This window comes from Lycium barbarum, chromosome 3 (assembly GCF_019175385.1).
Source record: "Lycium barbarum isolate Lr01 chromosome 3, ASM1917538v2, whole genome shotgun sequence".
NCBI classification, from domain to species: Eukaryota; Viridiplantae; Streptophyta; class Magnoliopsida; order Solanales; family Solanaceae; genus Lycium; species Lycium barbarum.
The window spans coordinates 138,337,126-138,353,187 of record NC_083339.1 but is presented as its reverse complement, the minus strand read 5'-3'; the positions used below and the strand labels follow the sequence as shown (position 1 = coordinate 138,353,187).

General features: G+C 34.8%; 2 protein-coding genes across 8 annotated transcripts; one reads left to right on the top strand and one right to left on the bottom strand.

The window, feature by feature from the left end:
• Positions 1–169: 169 nt before the first annotated feature.
• On the top strand, positions 170–3,212 carry LOC132632911 (probable receptor-like protein kinase At5g61350). The gene has a single exon (XM_060349063.1). It carries the CDS (start codon positions 390–392, stop codon positions 2,952–2,954), a length of 2,565 nt encoding a protein of 854 aa, XP_060205046.1. The 5' UTR covers positions 170–389; the 3' UTR covers positions 2,955–3,212.
• A 1,293-nt stretch (positions 3,213–4,505) lies between these two features.
• On the bottom strand, positions 4,506–10,994 carry LOC132632910 (SNF1-related protein kinase catalytic subunit alpha KIN10-like). 7 transcript variants are annotated; one of them, XM_060349061.1, is made up of 12 exons: positions 10,857–10,994; positions 10,307–10,485; positions 9,994–10,178; positions 9,720–9,902; positions 9,498–9,629; positions 9,211–9,395; positions 8,852–8,933; positions 8,655–8,744; positions 6,254–6,337; positions 5,407–5,532; positions 5,105–5,332; positions 4,506–4,837 (listed from the first exon to the last, which is right to left on the bottom strand). In XM_060349061.1, exons 2-12 carry the CDS (start codon positions 10,479–10,481, stop codon positions 4,721–4,723), a joined length of 1,587 nt encoding a protein of 528 aa, XP_060205044.1. In that variant the 5' UTR covers positions 10,482–10,485; positions 10,857–10,994; the 3' UTR covers positions 4,506–4,720. The 7 variants fall into 7 exon arrangements, with proteins under 7 accessions (XP_060205044.1, XP_060205041.1, XP_060205039.1 ...); XM_060349058.1 differs by having other exon boundaries at positions 10,307–10,515; positions 10,857–10,978; XM_060349056.1 differs by having other exon boundaries at positions 10,307–10,502; positions 10,817–10,970.
• Positions 10,995–16,062: the final 5,068 nt, after the last annotated feature.

Here is a 16,062-nt window from a genome sequence, read left to right as displayed (position 1 = left end):
CGTTTCCCTTCTCAAAGGTCAACCAATAAAAGAATTTCTTCAAGCATTATATTCCCAGCTGGATACGCGCTTTGGACTTTTGTGTTTGTTGGAAGTTAATCACATCATTTCTTAATTATAAAACGTTTTGAAGAAACAGTTTGTGGATAATTAACAGAATGATATTTCTTTCCCGAAAAAGTCTACAACTTTCAAAAAACTACAAGAAGGCACGTTCTATCCTAACATGTTAACAACAAATGTTCACAATATTCTTCATTACAACTTACAAACATAAACGTGCTACACTCTCTTTCAAGAATTGCCTTTCATCATTAGCTATTCCTATTATGTCTATTCAACAATTTTAGTGTTCTGACATCTAACATCTTGCTCTCATACAACAAAAGATGAGAGGAAGAAAACACTCTTTTGTCACTTTTGCCTTTCTCGTAGTACTATTTTTTGCAAATGTAGCCACTTCAACTTCAAAGGGGACAAAATTTACGCCAGCTGATAACTATCTGATCAATTGTGGATCCCCTGATACCACTTTGCTTGATGATGGAAGGACTTTTAAGTCTGACCCTCAATCTGCTTCTTACTTGTCCACTGATGAAACTATTTTAGCTTCTGTTAAGTCTTTACAAGAAAAGGTCACTTCTTTTTCCTCAGAATCTTTGTTATATCACACTGCAAGAATATTTGAAAGTGAATCTATGTATAGGTTTCTTGTTTTTCAACCAGGCAGGCATTGGGTGCGTTTGCATTTTTATCCTCTTTCTCATCCAGATTACAATCTAACAAGTGCTATGTTCACTGTTACTTCTGATAGTATTGTTTTACTTCATGATTTCTCAGTGAAGGATACTAGTAAAGTTTTGTTCAAAGAATACCTTATCAATATTACTTCATCCCAATTCACCCTCAAATTTTCACCTTTGAAGAAATCTTTTGCTTTTATCAATGCCATTGAGTTTGTCTCAGCACCAGATGATCTCATTCCTGATTCAGCTGCTGCGGTTTCACCTGTTGGTGATTTCAATGGCTTGTCTCAGTTCGCTTTTGAAGTAACTTATCGGCTAAATATTGGAGGGCCAATTGTTACACCTAAAAATGACACATTGTGGAGGACATGGTTGCCTGATGATCAGTACATGGCATTTCCGGAAGGGGCTCAGAGTGTGTCGGTTCCTCTAAAGACAATCGCATATCCAGATGGAGGGGCGACGTCTTTGATTGCCCCGAAATCTGTTTATGCAACAGCTGATAGGATGGCGGATGCTGGGGTGCCAAACTCGAATTTTAAGCTAACGTGGGAGATGGACGCTGATCCGAACTTTTCCTATTTGATCAGAATGCATTTCTGTGATATTGTGAGCAAAGGCCTAAATGAGTTGTACTTCAATGTCTATCTTAATGAGATGGTGGGAGTCTCAAGTCTTGACCTTTCAACACTGACTTCAGATTTGGCCACACCTTATTACAAAGACTTTGTGCTCAATGCCAGAGCCATCACCAATGGCTCGATCATCGTGCAGGTGGGCCCTGCGTCAAACGTTCAATCTATCCTTCCGAATGCCATCCTCAATGGCTTGGAGGTAATGAAGATAAGCAACATAGCTGGAAGCTTGGATGGTCTGTTCTCGTCTGGTGGACCCCACCCAGGCGTAATGCCAAGATCACGCGGAATGAAAATTGCTGCTGCTTTTGGATTAATATTAATGGTTACAACATTAATATTGCTCGTGATGTACATTGTTCGTTGGCGAAGGAGACCAGCAAAGGGTTGGCAGAAGCAAAAGACATTCTCTTCATGGCTTCCTCTTAATGCCAGTTACTGCAGTTTCATGTCAAGCAAGAGCAAGACTAGTTGTTCAACAATCATATCTGCGGGCCTAAACTTTGGCCGCGTCTTTACTTTCAACGAAATCAAGAATGCAACGAAAAACTTTGATGAGAAAGCAGTCATTGGTGTTGGAGGCTTTGGAAAAGTGTACCTTGGTGAATCGGAAGATGGAACGAAACTAGCTATAAAACGAGGAAATCCATCATCCTCTCAGGGCATCAACGAATTCTTAACTGAAATTGAATTGCTATCCAAGCTTAGGCATCGACATCTTGTTTCGCTTATTGGTTATTGTGATGAACAATCAGAAATGATTCTAGTTTATGAGTACATGTCTAATGGTCCTCTTCGTGACCACATTTATGGTTCCGATTTGCCAACTCTAACATGGAGACAGAGGCTCGAAATCTGCATAGGAGCTGCTCGAGGGCTACACTATCTTCACACTGGATCAACTCAAGGAATAATACATCGCGATATAAAAACTACAAACATCCTCCTGGATGAGGACTTTGTTGCAAAGATGGCTGATTTTGGCTTGTCAAAAACTGGTCCTTCATTGGAGCAAACACATGTCAGCACAGCAGTGAAGGGTAGTTTCGGGTACCTTGATCCTGAATACTTCAGAAGACAACAACTAACAGAAAAATCTGATGTGTACTCATTTGGGGTTGTTCTTTTCGAGGTATTATGTGCAAGGCCTGCACTTGATCCTGCATTGCCAAGAGAACAAGTGAATTTGGCTGAGTGGGCAATGCAGCAACACAGAAAAGGGTCTCTAGAGAAGATCATAGACCCTCATCTTGCAGGAACCATTAGCCCCGAGGCTTTAAGAAAATACGTGGAAGCGGCAGAGAAATGCTTGGCAGAATATGGGGTTGATAGACCTACAATGGGAGATGTTTTATGGAATTTAGAGTATGCTTTGCAGCTTGAATCAGCATCCCCACAGAGTGGTCTTCCATTGGAGAATGAGAATGAGAAGGAACATTCCAAGACAAGTTCTTCAGAACAGCCTGTGATGAATTCGAAGGGCAATAAAGAAGATCAGCTCATTGACATCAATGATGATTCTGGAGTGGTGGTTGGTTCTCCTTTGTTTTTAGAAGGTTTTCAAGGAAGATAACTGAAATAACTTCAATCAAAGATGATCAGCCTTTTCATTTTTTTGGTTTTTCTGCTTTCATGTTTTTTTCACTTTACTTTTCAAGCAATCTTTGGGTTATCTGTGGTTGATTTCCTGTTTAGTTTATGATGACTGGAGACATGCCAGATGTTTGTCTGTATCCAAGGATCTAATTGACTTTCCCTTCTAGTGCTTGTAGTTGTATGTTACCGATTTATCTTCGCTCAGGTGTTAATTTTCAAAAAGTAATGTTGCTAATGTGATTTAGAGCCCGTTTGGATTGACTTTTAAGTTGTTTTTAGCTTTTTTGAGTATTTGACTGGTCAACTTAAAGTCATTTTGTGCTTAAAATAAGCTCAAAAAAATAATTGGGTCCATTTGACTTAGCTTATCTAAAACAGCTTATAAGCTGAAAACAGCTTATAAGCCAAAAAAAATAAGTTGGCCTACCCAACTTATTTTTTTTAGCTTATAAACTGTTTGCAGCTTATAGGCATAAGCCCATCCAAACAGGCTTTTAGTATTTATAAACCCACTAAACTGTAAAATGGTGAAATATATGGTAGAAGTGGGGGTGGCAAATGGGCCATTTGAGCTAAAGTTGGGCTAATCAAGATGGGCAGAATAGATAGACGGGCTAATGTCCAACTCTACCCAAAGTGTATTTGGGTCAGAATGAGCTGGGTCAAGATGGGCTAAATAATGGGTCATAACCCAACCCAACTAAGTTGATTCAATTCTTTACAATATTCATTAACTTTTAAATAAATCAAAAATTAATATTTTTTAAAAACAAATTATAAATTTATTCTTTCAAGCTGTACTCAAATTTTGACCCAATGCATCCTCAATTTTTCATATACAAAATTTTGACAAATTTTTTAAACATTGAGCAAAAAAATTAAAAAATAATTATTTTTTTAAAAAAACAAAACTTAAAAAATTAAATTTTAAAAAATATTTTTAAAAAATATTAAAAAATTAAAAATAATTTAAAAAATGATAAATGAAGATTCTTATATTTTGTAGTGTTAGGTTTTGTATAAAAGTATAGTTATGTTTTGTAATAAAGAGTCTTAAGTAGGTAGTTTATGTCATTTTTTCAATAATTAATGGGTCAATTTGTGCTAAATTAATGGGCTGCTTTGGGCTATCTTGGACAAATGGGTTAAGTTGAGCTAGCCCAAACTTAGCCCATCATAATTGTATGTCATGCCCAAACCCGTGAAAATCTAGGCGGGTTGGGCAGGTCAATTGGGTCTGGACCAAAATTGCCACCCCTAGGTAGAAGTCATTCGTTAACACATTTGACTGGAAATACGAGTAATCTAATTCTTGTTGGGTGGCGTTTCGGTGAATACATCGTCTTTCTACGCATAAAAAGAATAAACGCAAGTATACCAATAGAACTTCTTGCAGTAGTATTGAAAATACAGATGTAACATGCATCACATAACAAAAGCAACGACTTTTTGAAACCGACTAATAAGAAAAGTAGAGAACTAACGACTCTAATCGAAAGGAAACGCCATAACAAGTGACTGTCGAAAATTCTAAAATTAGTGGGAATGAGAGACCCGCACTTTTACTGAGAAAGTATATCATGTGTGCACATCTGGCAAAAGCCAGAACTATAGAAACATGATCACAAAATTGTTAAAAGTATAGGAAAGGAACATTACAAACCCATTAACATTGATATGTACAACAAAGTTTCTTATTGTTAACAAAATACACAATTGCACCAGACATCCTCGTCTTTCCAATCATTGTGGTGCCTCCAGCTGAATAATGAAAACAGCACAGAAATCCAGGAATAGGAACTGTGGACCGCTAATTCTTTGGAGATCAAGCAGGTATTTTTCGTCCTGAGTTTTGTAGAGCTGTAACAGTATTTTTGCAAATCCACATTAAAAAGATTAAATAAACAAAAACAAACAAAAAAAAAACTCCTACTAGTAGAATCAATGGAATTTTGTATTTAGTTGGTCTTTTTTTTTCTTTTTTTTTTGGTGAACGCAAGTTCAACAATCGATGCAACTGAATACCAGAAGCTAAAATTGTTGTCCAACATTATCCCTTAGTTTGTCAAATTTATCAAGAAACCACTTTGTTGAGAGCAAAAGATGATTTAAAAAAGATAATCATACCTGCATTTCAAACTTCACAGCAGGTTGTGGCTGTAAATGTGTACTTATGGCAGTTGCATTGCTAATAAAATGATCATCATTCATATGATTGCTGGTCATGCTATGAAGATCCAGATCATGACACCATAAACACTTCATATTATAGTGCCCAATTTTTTTCCATCGAACATTTAGTTCTTGTAGAGTCCCAAGAACCTGATTCATGATCTCCCTTGGATTTGCTGGAGACTGCAAAAGTAATCAACATCAAAATGAGGAAATTCACACAATATTTCCATTACATATACAGCAAGAAAACTAACCTGAAGTCCAACTAGCCATTTTTTCTCTTTGGAAAATGGGTGTCTCAAACTTGATTCTTGAGAAATTCCGTTCCCAGTAGACAGTTGTAGATCAAGATTTGGAAACAATCCTGGGGAATAACAATCCTGAAGAAACACAGGAAAGTAAATTACAAGGACCACCTAATGAGGGTGGAATACCTAAGACTATAGTAAATAGTTATCTGACATTTAAAGAAGCATAGCTCTAAACTTAAGGGAATAGGGTACGGAAGTTACACAAGTAATATTGTTTAAAGCCAGAGCCCAACTACAGTGCTCTCAAACTTGTAGTAAGAGCGAAATGTGAACCATAGCAGTGTAGCTTGAAATTAGTCATATGCAGAAGACTATGACTCTTGACATACTTTGCAGTTTTCAACTTCATATTATAGGAAGCCAACAGATTCAATCAAGCAAATATCAGGGTAACTGTCCCAACCGCAAACATGAAAGAGGATGGAAAATGCGCCACCTACTGAATTATAAGATTATTTTTAGACTCTCATACTATCAGTAAGAAGTTCAGAGGTAATAAGAAATTACAAGGTGAATCTAGAGTTAGGATATAGTTGGAGAACCGCAGAACATAGTAACATCTCTTCTTCCTTATTTGTACAAAAAGAGAGCAGCATGACTGTAGTGGGAGTATCTTCACTGTTATGGGATTTTCACAAATTCTAATTTTCCTATCTGACTCGTGACAATCACACAACAGCATGAACAGTTCTGCAGTTCACATATTCTTGTTGACAGAATGGATAGTATATGCAAGCCCAAAAAATTTATGCTATGAGAAACAATGAACTAAAAATAAGAGAGGGCATACCACAGATTCCTGAAACTCAGCTCCTAGATAGCCACTGGAAGCCATGGAACGGTTGTCATACAGCAGATAGTATGCAACAGTAGCCTGGGACAGACACATAAAGGTATAAAGCAAGCTGAAGTAATTAAAAGGTTTACTACATTTCATCCCTTTGAAATCAATTTGATTGAAATCATGGAATGCGACCTCAAACTTAGTTGAATATATATATATATATATACACACTCACAGATATATATATACTAGCAAACTATGCCCGTGCGACGCACGGGGCCCAACATGATTAATTTGGTTGCTCAATTTAGTTAGTCTTTATGGTTTTGTATATTTTGCAAAGGATACCATGATTCTCCTTAGTGAGTCCCCATATTTTTATCTTTTCGTCTTATTTTTCCCCTTAATTTCTCAATTGTTGTTAAAATTTGTCTTATTTTGGTTATGTCTGCTTTTTTTTTTATATTTAGTAAGTTGACAATTCAAATATCCTACATGTCAAGTTTATAATCATAAGATTCAAAGGATATTTTATTATATTATACACATTTTTAATTTAGAACCACAAGATAGTCTATCTTTATTTCTTAAACTCCGTGTCTAGTCAAATGTAGACATTTAAATTGAGACAGAGGGAGTATATGCCAAATGAAGGAAATGAAAGGACAATTGAGACACTGCGGACACGTGGGGACTTAAAAAGTAAACACACATGAGGTAGTATTAATGTTAAACTTCTGAAATGTCCACATGTTAGTCCTGGCTTAGAGTACAATTTCAGTTGCTTTTTGTACAACTTATTGTTGCTGTGTTCGTCCACTTGGGCGTTTGTTGTTAAAAAATACCAAAAAAAAAAATTGTCTTATTTTGGTTATGTCCGCCTATTTTTATATTTAGTAAGTTGATAATTCAAATATCATACATGTCAAGTTTATAATCACATGATTCAAAAGATATTTTATTATATTATATACATTTTTAATTTAGAACCACAAGATTTGAAAGTCAATCTTTATTTCTTAAACTCCATGTCTAGTCAAACATAAACACTTAAATTGAGACAGAGGGAGTATATGCCAAATGAAGGAGATGAAAAGACAATTAAAACACTGTGGACCTGTGGGGACTTAAAAGGTAAACACACAAGAGGTAGAATTAATGTTCAACTTCTTAAATGTAAACATGTTAGTCCCTGCTTAGAGTACAATTTTAGTTGTTTTTTGTACAATTTATTATTGTCGTGTTCATCCACCTTGGGGGTTTATATATAAGAAGAAGAAAAATATAGAATAGAGTACAATTTCAGTTGCTTTTTGTACAACTTATTGTTGTTGTGTTCATCCACCTTGGGGGTTTATATATAAGAAGAAGAAAAATATAGAATAGAAAAATAGACATTTATTTTTAGTAATGTGGCCAAGTAATATGGGACGAAGGGAGTACTTCATTTATTAATTCTTAAAGAACGTGAAAAGTCAAGTAATGTGGCCAAGTAATATAGGACGGAGGGAGTAATTTATTTATTAATTCTTAAATAACTTGAAAAGTCAAAAGTGAACAAGTAAAAGTGCACGGAGGAAATAAATGTGTCGGAGAATTAAAATTGAAGTGCATACATGTATACATGAGAAGAGAACAAATATTCAACAAGAACGTGAAAAGTCAAAAGTGAACAAGTAAAAGTGCACAGAGGAAATAAACATGTGTCGGAGAATTAAAATTAAAGTGCATACGTGTATACATGAGAAGAGAATAAATATTCAGTACTATGACATATATCAACGTGAGATTTATTAATTCTTAAAGAACGTTAAAAGTCAAAAGTAAACAAGTAAAAGTGCACGGAGGAACTAAATTTGTGTAGGAGAATTAAAATTGAACTGCACACGTCTATACATGAGAAGAGAATAAATATTCAGCAAGAACGTGAAAAGTCAAAAGTGAGTAAAAGTGCACAGAGGAAATAAATGTGTCGGAGAATTAAAATTGAAGTGCATACGTCAATACATGAGAAGGGAATATTAAGTATTATGACATATGTCCACGTGGGATAAAAAAAAATAGTTGGGTAAAGTGTACAAGTTATATGGCTTATGGTACAAGCATTCATTGCGTGTACAGTTTGGAAAGCTTTTGGTACAAGTATTTGGTGTTGTGTTGGTCCTCCTTAGAGGTTTATATATATATATATATATATATATAATCTCGCCCCAAGGGTCAGCAAATACACTGAAAAGCCTCAATCTCTAGTGTAGAAATGTAAAACACAAGTATATCTACAATCGCTGGATTTTTTTCATTTTCCAGTGCCCTTTTATCAGGCATATGCAATAGAGGAAGGAAACCCACAAGAATAGAACAGTAGCTACGACAAGAGACAGATTCACAGGTGTAAGAAGTAACATACATCATCTTGTGTTCTCTTTTGCAAGGATTCGAGCAACTGGTCTCTATCAAACCCCATCCTAGTTACACGCTGGACAATTTCCTCGTCAAGCTGCAGCAAGACAGCTTATAGTTACAGCAAGAATGAGTAGATAGAAAGAATTGCATAGCATAGTATTTAACAAACAGACAATAATATGCATGAGGAACGAGGTATACGGGATATGACAAGTTTTTGGCATCTCCAGTCAAAACGAGATTCTCTGCGATGGCAGCAAGAAACATAAGTTTTCCCTGATCCCGTTAAAAGGAATTGAAGATTGATAACAGTGTTTTGATGTTCGTTGGAAATATACTTGATGATTCTTTTATGTCACCACTTGAATTAATACAAGAGTAACAAGTGGAGAAACCACAAGAGTCAGTGTCCAGTATGAGTTTCCAGATATGCAGCAGCATATCTAGCAGGATTTGAAGGTAGCAGTCGACAAAAAGGGGTAAAACCAATTGGAACCCTTTCAGCATCGTACAAGATAATCTTTGTTATTACTTATTAGCATAATAATGTTAGAGTTACCTTTTTAAGATGTTGCGTAGCATCAGGTGGAGGAACCGCCAAATAACGAGGAAGATGAATTTTGAACCACTGGTGCTGACGAATATCAGATATGGATATGCGCTTCACAGGGTCAACAATTAGCATCCTTGGTATCAAATCCCTAGCTAAAGGTGACAGATGACTTGGAAGGGTGTAGAGTCCACCCTGAATGAAACATGGTCAACCATGTAAAGAACCACTACCTCAAACTGCAAAAACTTGGAAAGTCTAGGGAAACCAGACAGAGAAGTAGATCAATGGATGTACCTTTATTTTCTTGAAAAGGTTAGGAATATTCTCATCGTCGAAAGGAAGTGTACCACAAAGAAGAGCATATAAGATAACGCCACAACTCCAAACATCTACCTCCGGACCAGCATAAAGTTTCCCAGAGACAACCTGCAAATAAATGTTGTCTATTGAACTTCAGCCCTCCAGCTCAAAAGAGAAATGGTTATCTTAAAAATTACAAACTGTACGGGTTTCCACCTCAGGAGCTGCATAATTTGGACTTCCACAACTTGTCTTCAGAAAATGACCATCTCGCATAATGTTGCTCAAGCCAAAATCTGCTATCTTTACATTGCGTCTTGCATCCAAAAGCAGATTTTCAGGCTTAAGGTCCCGATGAACCACCCTATTCCTATGGCAGTACTCCACACCAGCAATAATCTGTCCCCAGTGAAACAACAAAGATCTTAAAGCCACTGTTAGAAGTGTCATTTGCACTATCAAAAGACCAAGATAAGAAAATCAACTCTACCTGCTGAAAAAAATGCCGAGCTTCTTCTTCCTGCAACCTGCCCTTTTCTACAATATAATCAAAGAGCTCCCCAGACTTAACATACTCCATCACAACATATATATCTGTTGATGTCTCTATCACTTCATAGAGTCGTATGACATGTGGATGCACAAATAATCTACATATTTTTATTTCTCTTCTCACTGCACAAAGATAATCATCTAAATGATTACAGGAACTAACCAAGATGCAAAAATATATCATGGTGGAAAGAAAAAAAGAAACCGAATTTTGTAGGTAACTTAATGATACCCAGGTATGAGCTTCTTACGTTTTTCCTCCATGTCGGGAGTCTTCATTTTTCGACGGTTAAGGATTTTGATAGCCACTTTGTGCCCAGTGAGCAAATGCTCAGCAATTTTGACTTTACCGAAGGATCCATGGCCAAGTGTTTTTCCAACCCTGTAGTTCCCTAGAAAAGGACACTCTCCAACTCTGTTACTCATTTCCCTATCCAACACCAACACCTGATTAACGCCTCTACAAAATTAGTCAAAACAGTTGAATACCTAGCTTTTCAATTTTGAATTACACAGTAATTCCATTCTCTAATAAGGTCTTAAACATAGTTAACAACTCTAATTATCACATGACAAAATTAAAAGCAAGCCGATTTTAACCAACAAGTAATCCGATATCAACTTGAAGATTCCGTAATCGATGATCAAGCTAAACGATTAACACCTAGATCAAGTTCAACTCATAAACTGTAATTGTTATTTCAAACTCAATAATTAACACAAGAAGTAGCAGAGAATTAAGAAAAAAGATAGAACAACACCTAGAAAATGAATTTCTAGATCAAGTAAAACGATTAACACCTCGATCAAGTTCAAATCATAAACTGTAATTGCCAATAAAAAGCACAACTTTGCGAAAAGTAGCTTAGAAAATGTATGAAATGAATTTGTGAGGGAATTATTGTGGGCGAAGGATTTGATAGAGAGTGAAAGGAAGGAAAGTGATTGGAATCTGACTCACCAATACGTCACTCGGATATGGACAAAAATCGTTACATCTCTTCCACTTTCTATCGGATACGACAAAAGTTTGATGGGGTCCATCTCATTGTTTTGGGCCTGGTTTGTCTAAACCCAACAATATACTAATTACGAAGACTAGTCTCTAATGGTTTTTTATACAGGCCTGAAATAATACATGCCAAAGCTTGATAATATTTCTTTTTTTTCCGCGGATTGTGCTTCAAACGCCCTGGACTTTAATTGTGGTCCCTCAAATTGCACGTCTTTAATTTTTTCCCTTTGCTAAAAAATTTTGAGATTCTCAATTAAAAAAAAAAATTGCAAGGCAGAATTTCGTAGCAAAATTAAATCTATTCGGGAAAAAGTTTGGCATTACGGCCTTAAGGTCTTTAATCTGTTTATGAATTATTATTTTTTTTTAACTCTACTGGGATTCTACAGAATTAGGCATTAAGGCCTAACTTTTGCCTGAATAGCCCAAATTTTGCTAAAAAAAACTCTATCTTGCGTTTTTTTTATTATCATTGAATCTGGGTTCGAACCCAGAACCTCGAGGTATTTTAGATGAAAGGCAAAAATTAAAGACCACCCCCAAATAAGGCCAATTCGTGCAAATGACCCATAATATTTTCTTGACATCAAACCATGTCCAAAATCACCATACGGCTACGAAAATGAGAACCATCCATCACTACTACTGAACAGGTCTACGGGCCAGTTCCCATACAAGTCCAACTATTTTGACGGGCCTAGTCTTTAGTTGTACTCCTTGACGACTGGGGAGATTTACGCAAATAGGCACTTCTAATGTCAACGTTTAAGTTTTGATCTCGTTAAGAAAAGCTTTGCAAAAAGAGATTCGCAACCACAATTAGAGAGAGAAATCTTGTAGAATAATCGGGATTTCAATTTGATTGGCAAATCTGCCTTTTCAAAAAAATCGTCACGATTTATCATCACAAGAATTTTGGCCGCAAATCCTGACGGATTTCAAATTGACGGATGAGAAGACGAAGAATGGAAAAGGGAGGAGAAAGAAGAGAGTCTAACGATTTGTTAACAAAGTCAAAATTAAACAGTACTTTTTAACGAAGCTATCCCGTGAAAATAACTGTAAAAACTGTGCCCATTTCAAGCAACTTAAGTCATTGCCGACTAATTCATTTCAAGCAATCATAGAGGATGCGACGTCCTTTCTAATAGTTGTTTGGATATCACAACCAAGATTTGTCATCCATATTAAAATGCACACAGCTCTCACAATCCAAAAGTATATAGCATAAACATTACTGAAAAGACAGAAAGGAAAGAGTTAACCTGTCTTATTCTCTAAATACAGACAATAAAGCTTCTATTAATGTCCTTCTAAGAACTACTAATTTATTTGCTCATCCCAATTCATACATTTTTTTATTTGACCTATCAAAATAATTGGGGGCCTACGTATTTCTTTATTAGATAAGTTGAATGCTAAACGGTCTACCTTGTTAATAGAAATATGTTATAAATTTGAGCCAACAATAATTAAATTTTTAAAAATAATTTTAGGTCAAACAAACAAATGTTATATTGAATAATAATTTTCATTAACATATCAAGAAAAATTATATTCACTTTTTTATTGGTTAACTATTTATATCACTTGCTTAAGCGTGCCAGTTGCTTCTAATCTTAACAACTTTTTCTTAATAACTTTCAAATAGTACAAATTTGCCAAACTTCTTTTTTTCATTCCTCTTTTCTTTTTTTTACACCCACAATAGTATAATAAGTTTGATGTATGATAACTTTTATCCATGTCTCCGTTAATAAAATTCGTACATTTGAAGTTTTAAATTAAAAAAGAGTTCTTCTAGATATAGTGAAGCAAGGCAACGTACAACAGTTTGTTTTTCATAAAATACAAAAGGAAAAGATTAGGGAGAGGAGGAAAAAAAAAGTCATACTAAACTAGTGCTTTCAAATTGTGATATCTTTAAATGCATAACCCCCGACAACACCACCCCTATATCTATATCTATATAAATAATAAAGCTAGGCATAGACAAAGTGACGTGGCACATGGCCTCCATTGGTTTTTTTTTTTTTTTTTTTTTTTTGACAATTTTTCCTATTTTTCTAGTTTCTTATTGTACAAGAATAATTATGGCAATTTCTACTCTCCATTCATTCCTATAATTTAATGTAATAATTTAAATGCATCAAAAATTAATACTCCACTAATTTCCTGTAGAAGCTGAAAGTCTGAAACGTATGGTCACAACTCAACATTAATAAGAAGTTGAATGAATCTATCATGTAAATCAGAATATTGAGTTTTTTTTTTTAAATCATTAAACCTTGAAAACGTACTATATAAACAAACCTACTCATCATATGCTTCTATTTGGAAGTGACGAATACAATATATTTCGATTTTTTTCCTACATTCTCATTAAGTCTAAATTTTTATGTTTAATTCGTTCATTTGAATGATAATTTTCTGTTTTTTCAGGTGCAAGAAATAGTTGGAATGATATAATCTCACACAAAGAAATGGTTCTGTTGTACGTTTGGTGTTGCGGAATGATGATCAACTCTCTTTACTCCAAGACGATGCAATATAAACGATTTTGTAACCATCTATTAGAAGTGTTTTAAAGACTGAAGATCAGAGCCAGAATCAGAATTTCAACTTTACACATTATATTGCTGAATATTACAGAATATCCTCAACCGAGATATAGAATTAGTTGCATAGGTTTTGAATCACATGTGAAGTAGTTAAGCTGTGATGGTCCCTGCATGAATAAAATTATCCTTTTCATTTCATATTAACATTACTAAAACTGCAGGTATTTGCTAGCAAAAACATGTTGCATTATCTTTCTATTCATTTTTTCTTTTATAATTTTGAGTTTATTGTAGATTTTAAAATATCCATTGACTAAGGGGATCAGCCTGATGATTGGCAAAAACATTTATGCTTCGTTTGTACTTTTTTTGGAGTGCTTAGCCATGGTTTTACAAAAAAAAAAAAAAAAAAAAAAAAAAAAAAAAAAAAAAAAAGGAGATAATCTTGCTCTCTAAAAAGGTTCAGCTGAGGCTAAAAAAAAAAAAAAAATTAATAAAATTGTAATAATGTTATTAATGAGTCCCATAATGAAAATTGTAATAAGAACTTGGAAATATCGAGTTTTATACTCACTAACGCAATTTGCCTACCAAAGTTTTCTTTTGAAATTGAAGATAGGGTGTAACGATTGAAAATTAGACGTTAAAAGAAAATCTTTCAAATAATTTGTCAAGAATATACTCAAAAATAGTAATTGTATTTTTGAAAAAATAAAAGTGATTTTCACGATGGATTTTATTCATTTTCGTGAGTTAAGTGACGCTTTTTAGACCAAAAGACATATTTTTTTTCCTCCTTAAAGCCCATCTAAATATGAGTAACGATAGACTCACATTTTTTATGATATTTAATTTTATTTGTGAAGATCTTTTAAATAAGAGTTGAATAGAGACGTCTCACTTATTTTTATCTCTATGGAAGAGTCCAAATAAAATCACAAAAAGAATTATAATTTAAAATTACTAATATTTTTTATGGTCATTATTTAAAAAGTATGGGAACTGGGAAATCGAGATGATGTACATAGCCCCAAAGATCTCCATGTACAATTACTTAAATTGTTATTGTACAAATAACAAAATTATGTTATGAAATATAGAATGGATATCCACTACACAAATATAATGCCTCTTCCATTATCTTCCACCATATTAATGGTTCTTCCATTATCTTCCACCATATTAATGGTTCTTCCATTATCTCATATATTGAATGCATATGTAGCACTATAAATAGAGGCATAAGTTTTCATATGGAAGGTACTTGAAACACATTTTGGAAGAATAATAAAATCTCTCCTCTTTGTCACTCTATGTTTATAGTTTTCATCATTTAATATTATTACTCTTTTAGCTTCATTTTATAACACGTTATCAACACGAGACTCTGCCGCTCCGAGCAAATACTTTAAAAGCCTCAAAGGTATTGACTTTCTATTTCCCTTTACTAATGGAAAATCTTACTAAACGTGAATTTGTAGCCTTAGATATATCCGGCAATAGCTATATGTCTTGGATTCTTGATGCCGAAATTCACCTTAATGCGATGGGTCTGGCAGACACCATCAAAGATAAAAATGAGGCATCAAACCAAGACCGTGCCAAGGCAATGATATTCCTTCGCCATCACCTTGATGAGGACTTGAAAATGGAATATCTCACTGTTAAAGATCCTCTTACTCTGTGGAATAATTTAAAAGATAGATATGACCACCTGAAGATGGTCATACTTCCACAAGCACGTTTTGATTGGCTCCATTTAAGGCTACAACATTTTAAATCTATTAAAGCATATAATTCTGCCATGTTTAAAATTATTTCTCAGTTGAAATTATGTGGTGAAAATATCATTGATCATGATATGCTGGAGAAAACATTCTCCACTTTTCCTGCCTCGAGTATGCTCTTGCAGTAGCAATATCGAGAAATGAAATTCAAGAAATATTCTGATCTAATCGCACATCTTCTAGTGGCTGAACAACATAATGAATTATTAATGAAAAATCATGAAAGCCGACCCACTGGTACTGCCCCATTCCCTGAAGTGAATGAGACAAATTTTCGCCATTCTAGGCGTGAAAGAGGTCGTGGCCCCAGTCGTGATCATGGCCGTGGTCAAGGAACAAATTTTAATCATGATTCTCGTCTTGCACCAAATAATACCCTTCACCACCAGCAGTGTAAAAGGAAGGATGAAAAGTATGAAACTGGGCAAAAGAAAAATTCAGAAAATAAATGCTTCCGATGTGGAGGAAAGGGGCACTGGTCACGTACCTGTCGTACGCCAAAGCACCTAATTATGATGTATCAAGCCTCTCTCAAAAGGGCAGAAAAGGATGCCGAAGCAAATTTTATTTCTGAAGATAATGTTGAGCCCATGCATCTAGATGTGGCAGATTTCTTTAAACTCCCTGAAGGAAAAATAGATCAT

Bases quoted from the DNA above. Each gene is read 5' to 3' on its own strand.
- LOC132632911 (XM_060349063.1), top strand. From the start codon at position 390: ATGAGAGGAAGAAAACACTCTTTTGTCACTTTTGCCTTTCTCGTAGTA.
- LOC132632910 (XM_060349061.1), bottom strand. From the start codon at position 10,481: ATGAGTAACAGAGTTGGAGAGTGTCCTTTTCTAGGGAACTACAGGGTT. The intron at 9,903-9,993 runs GTAGAGTTGATT...CACTGGGGACAG, and splicing joins CTCGGCATTTTTTTCAGCAG to ATTATTGCTGGTGTGGAGTA. The intron at 5,533-6,253 runs GTATGCCCTCTC...GTGTTTCTTCAG, and splicing joins CTGAGTTTCAGGAATCTGTG to GATTGTTATTCCCCAGGATT.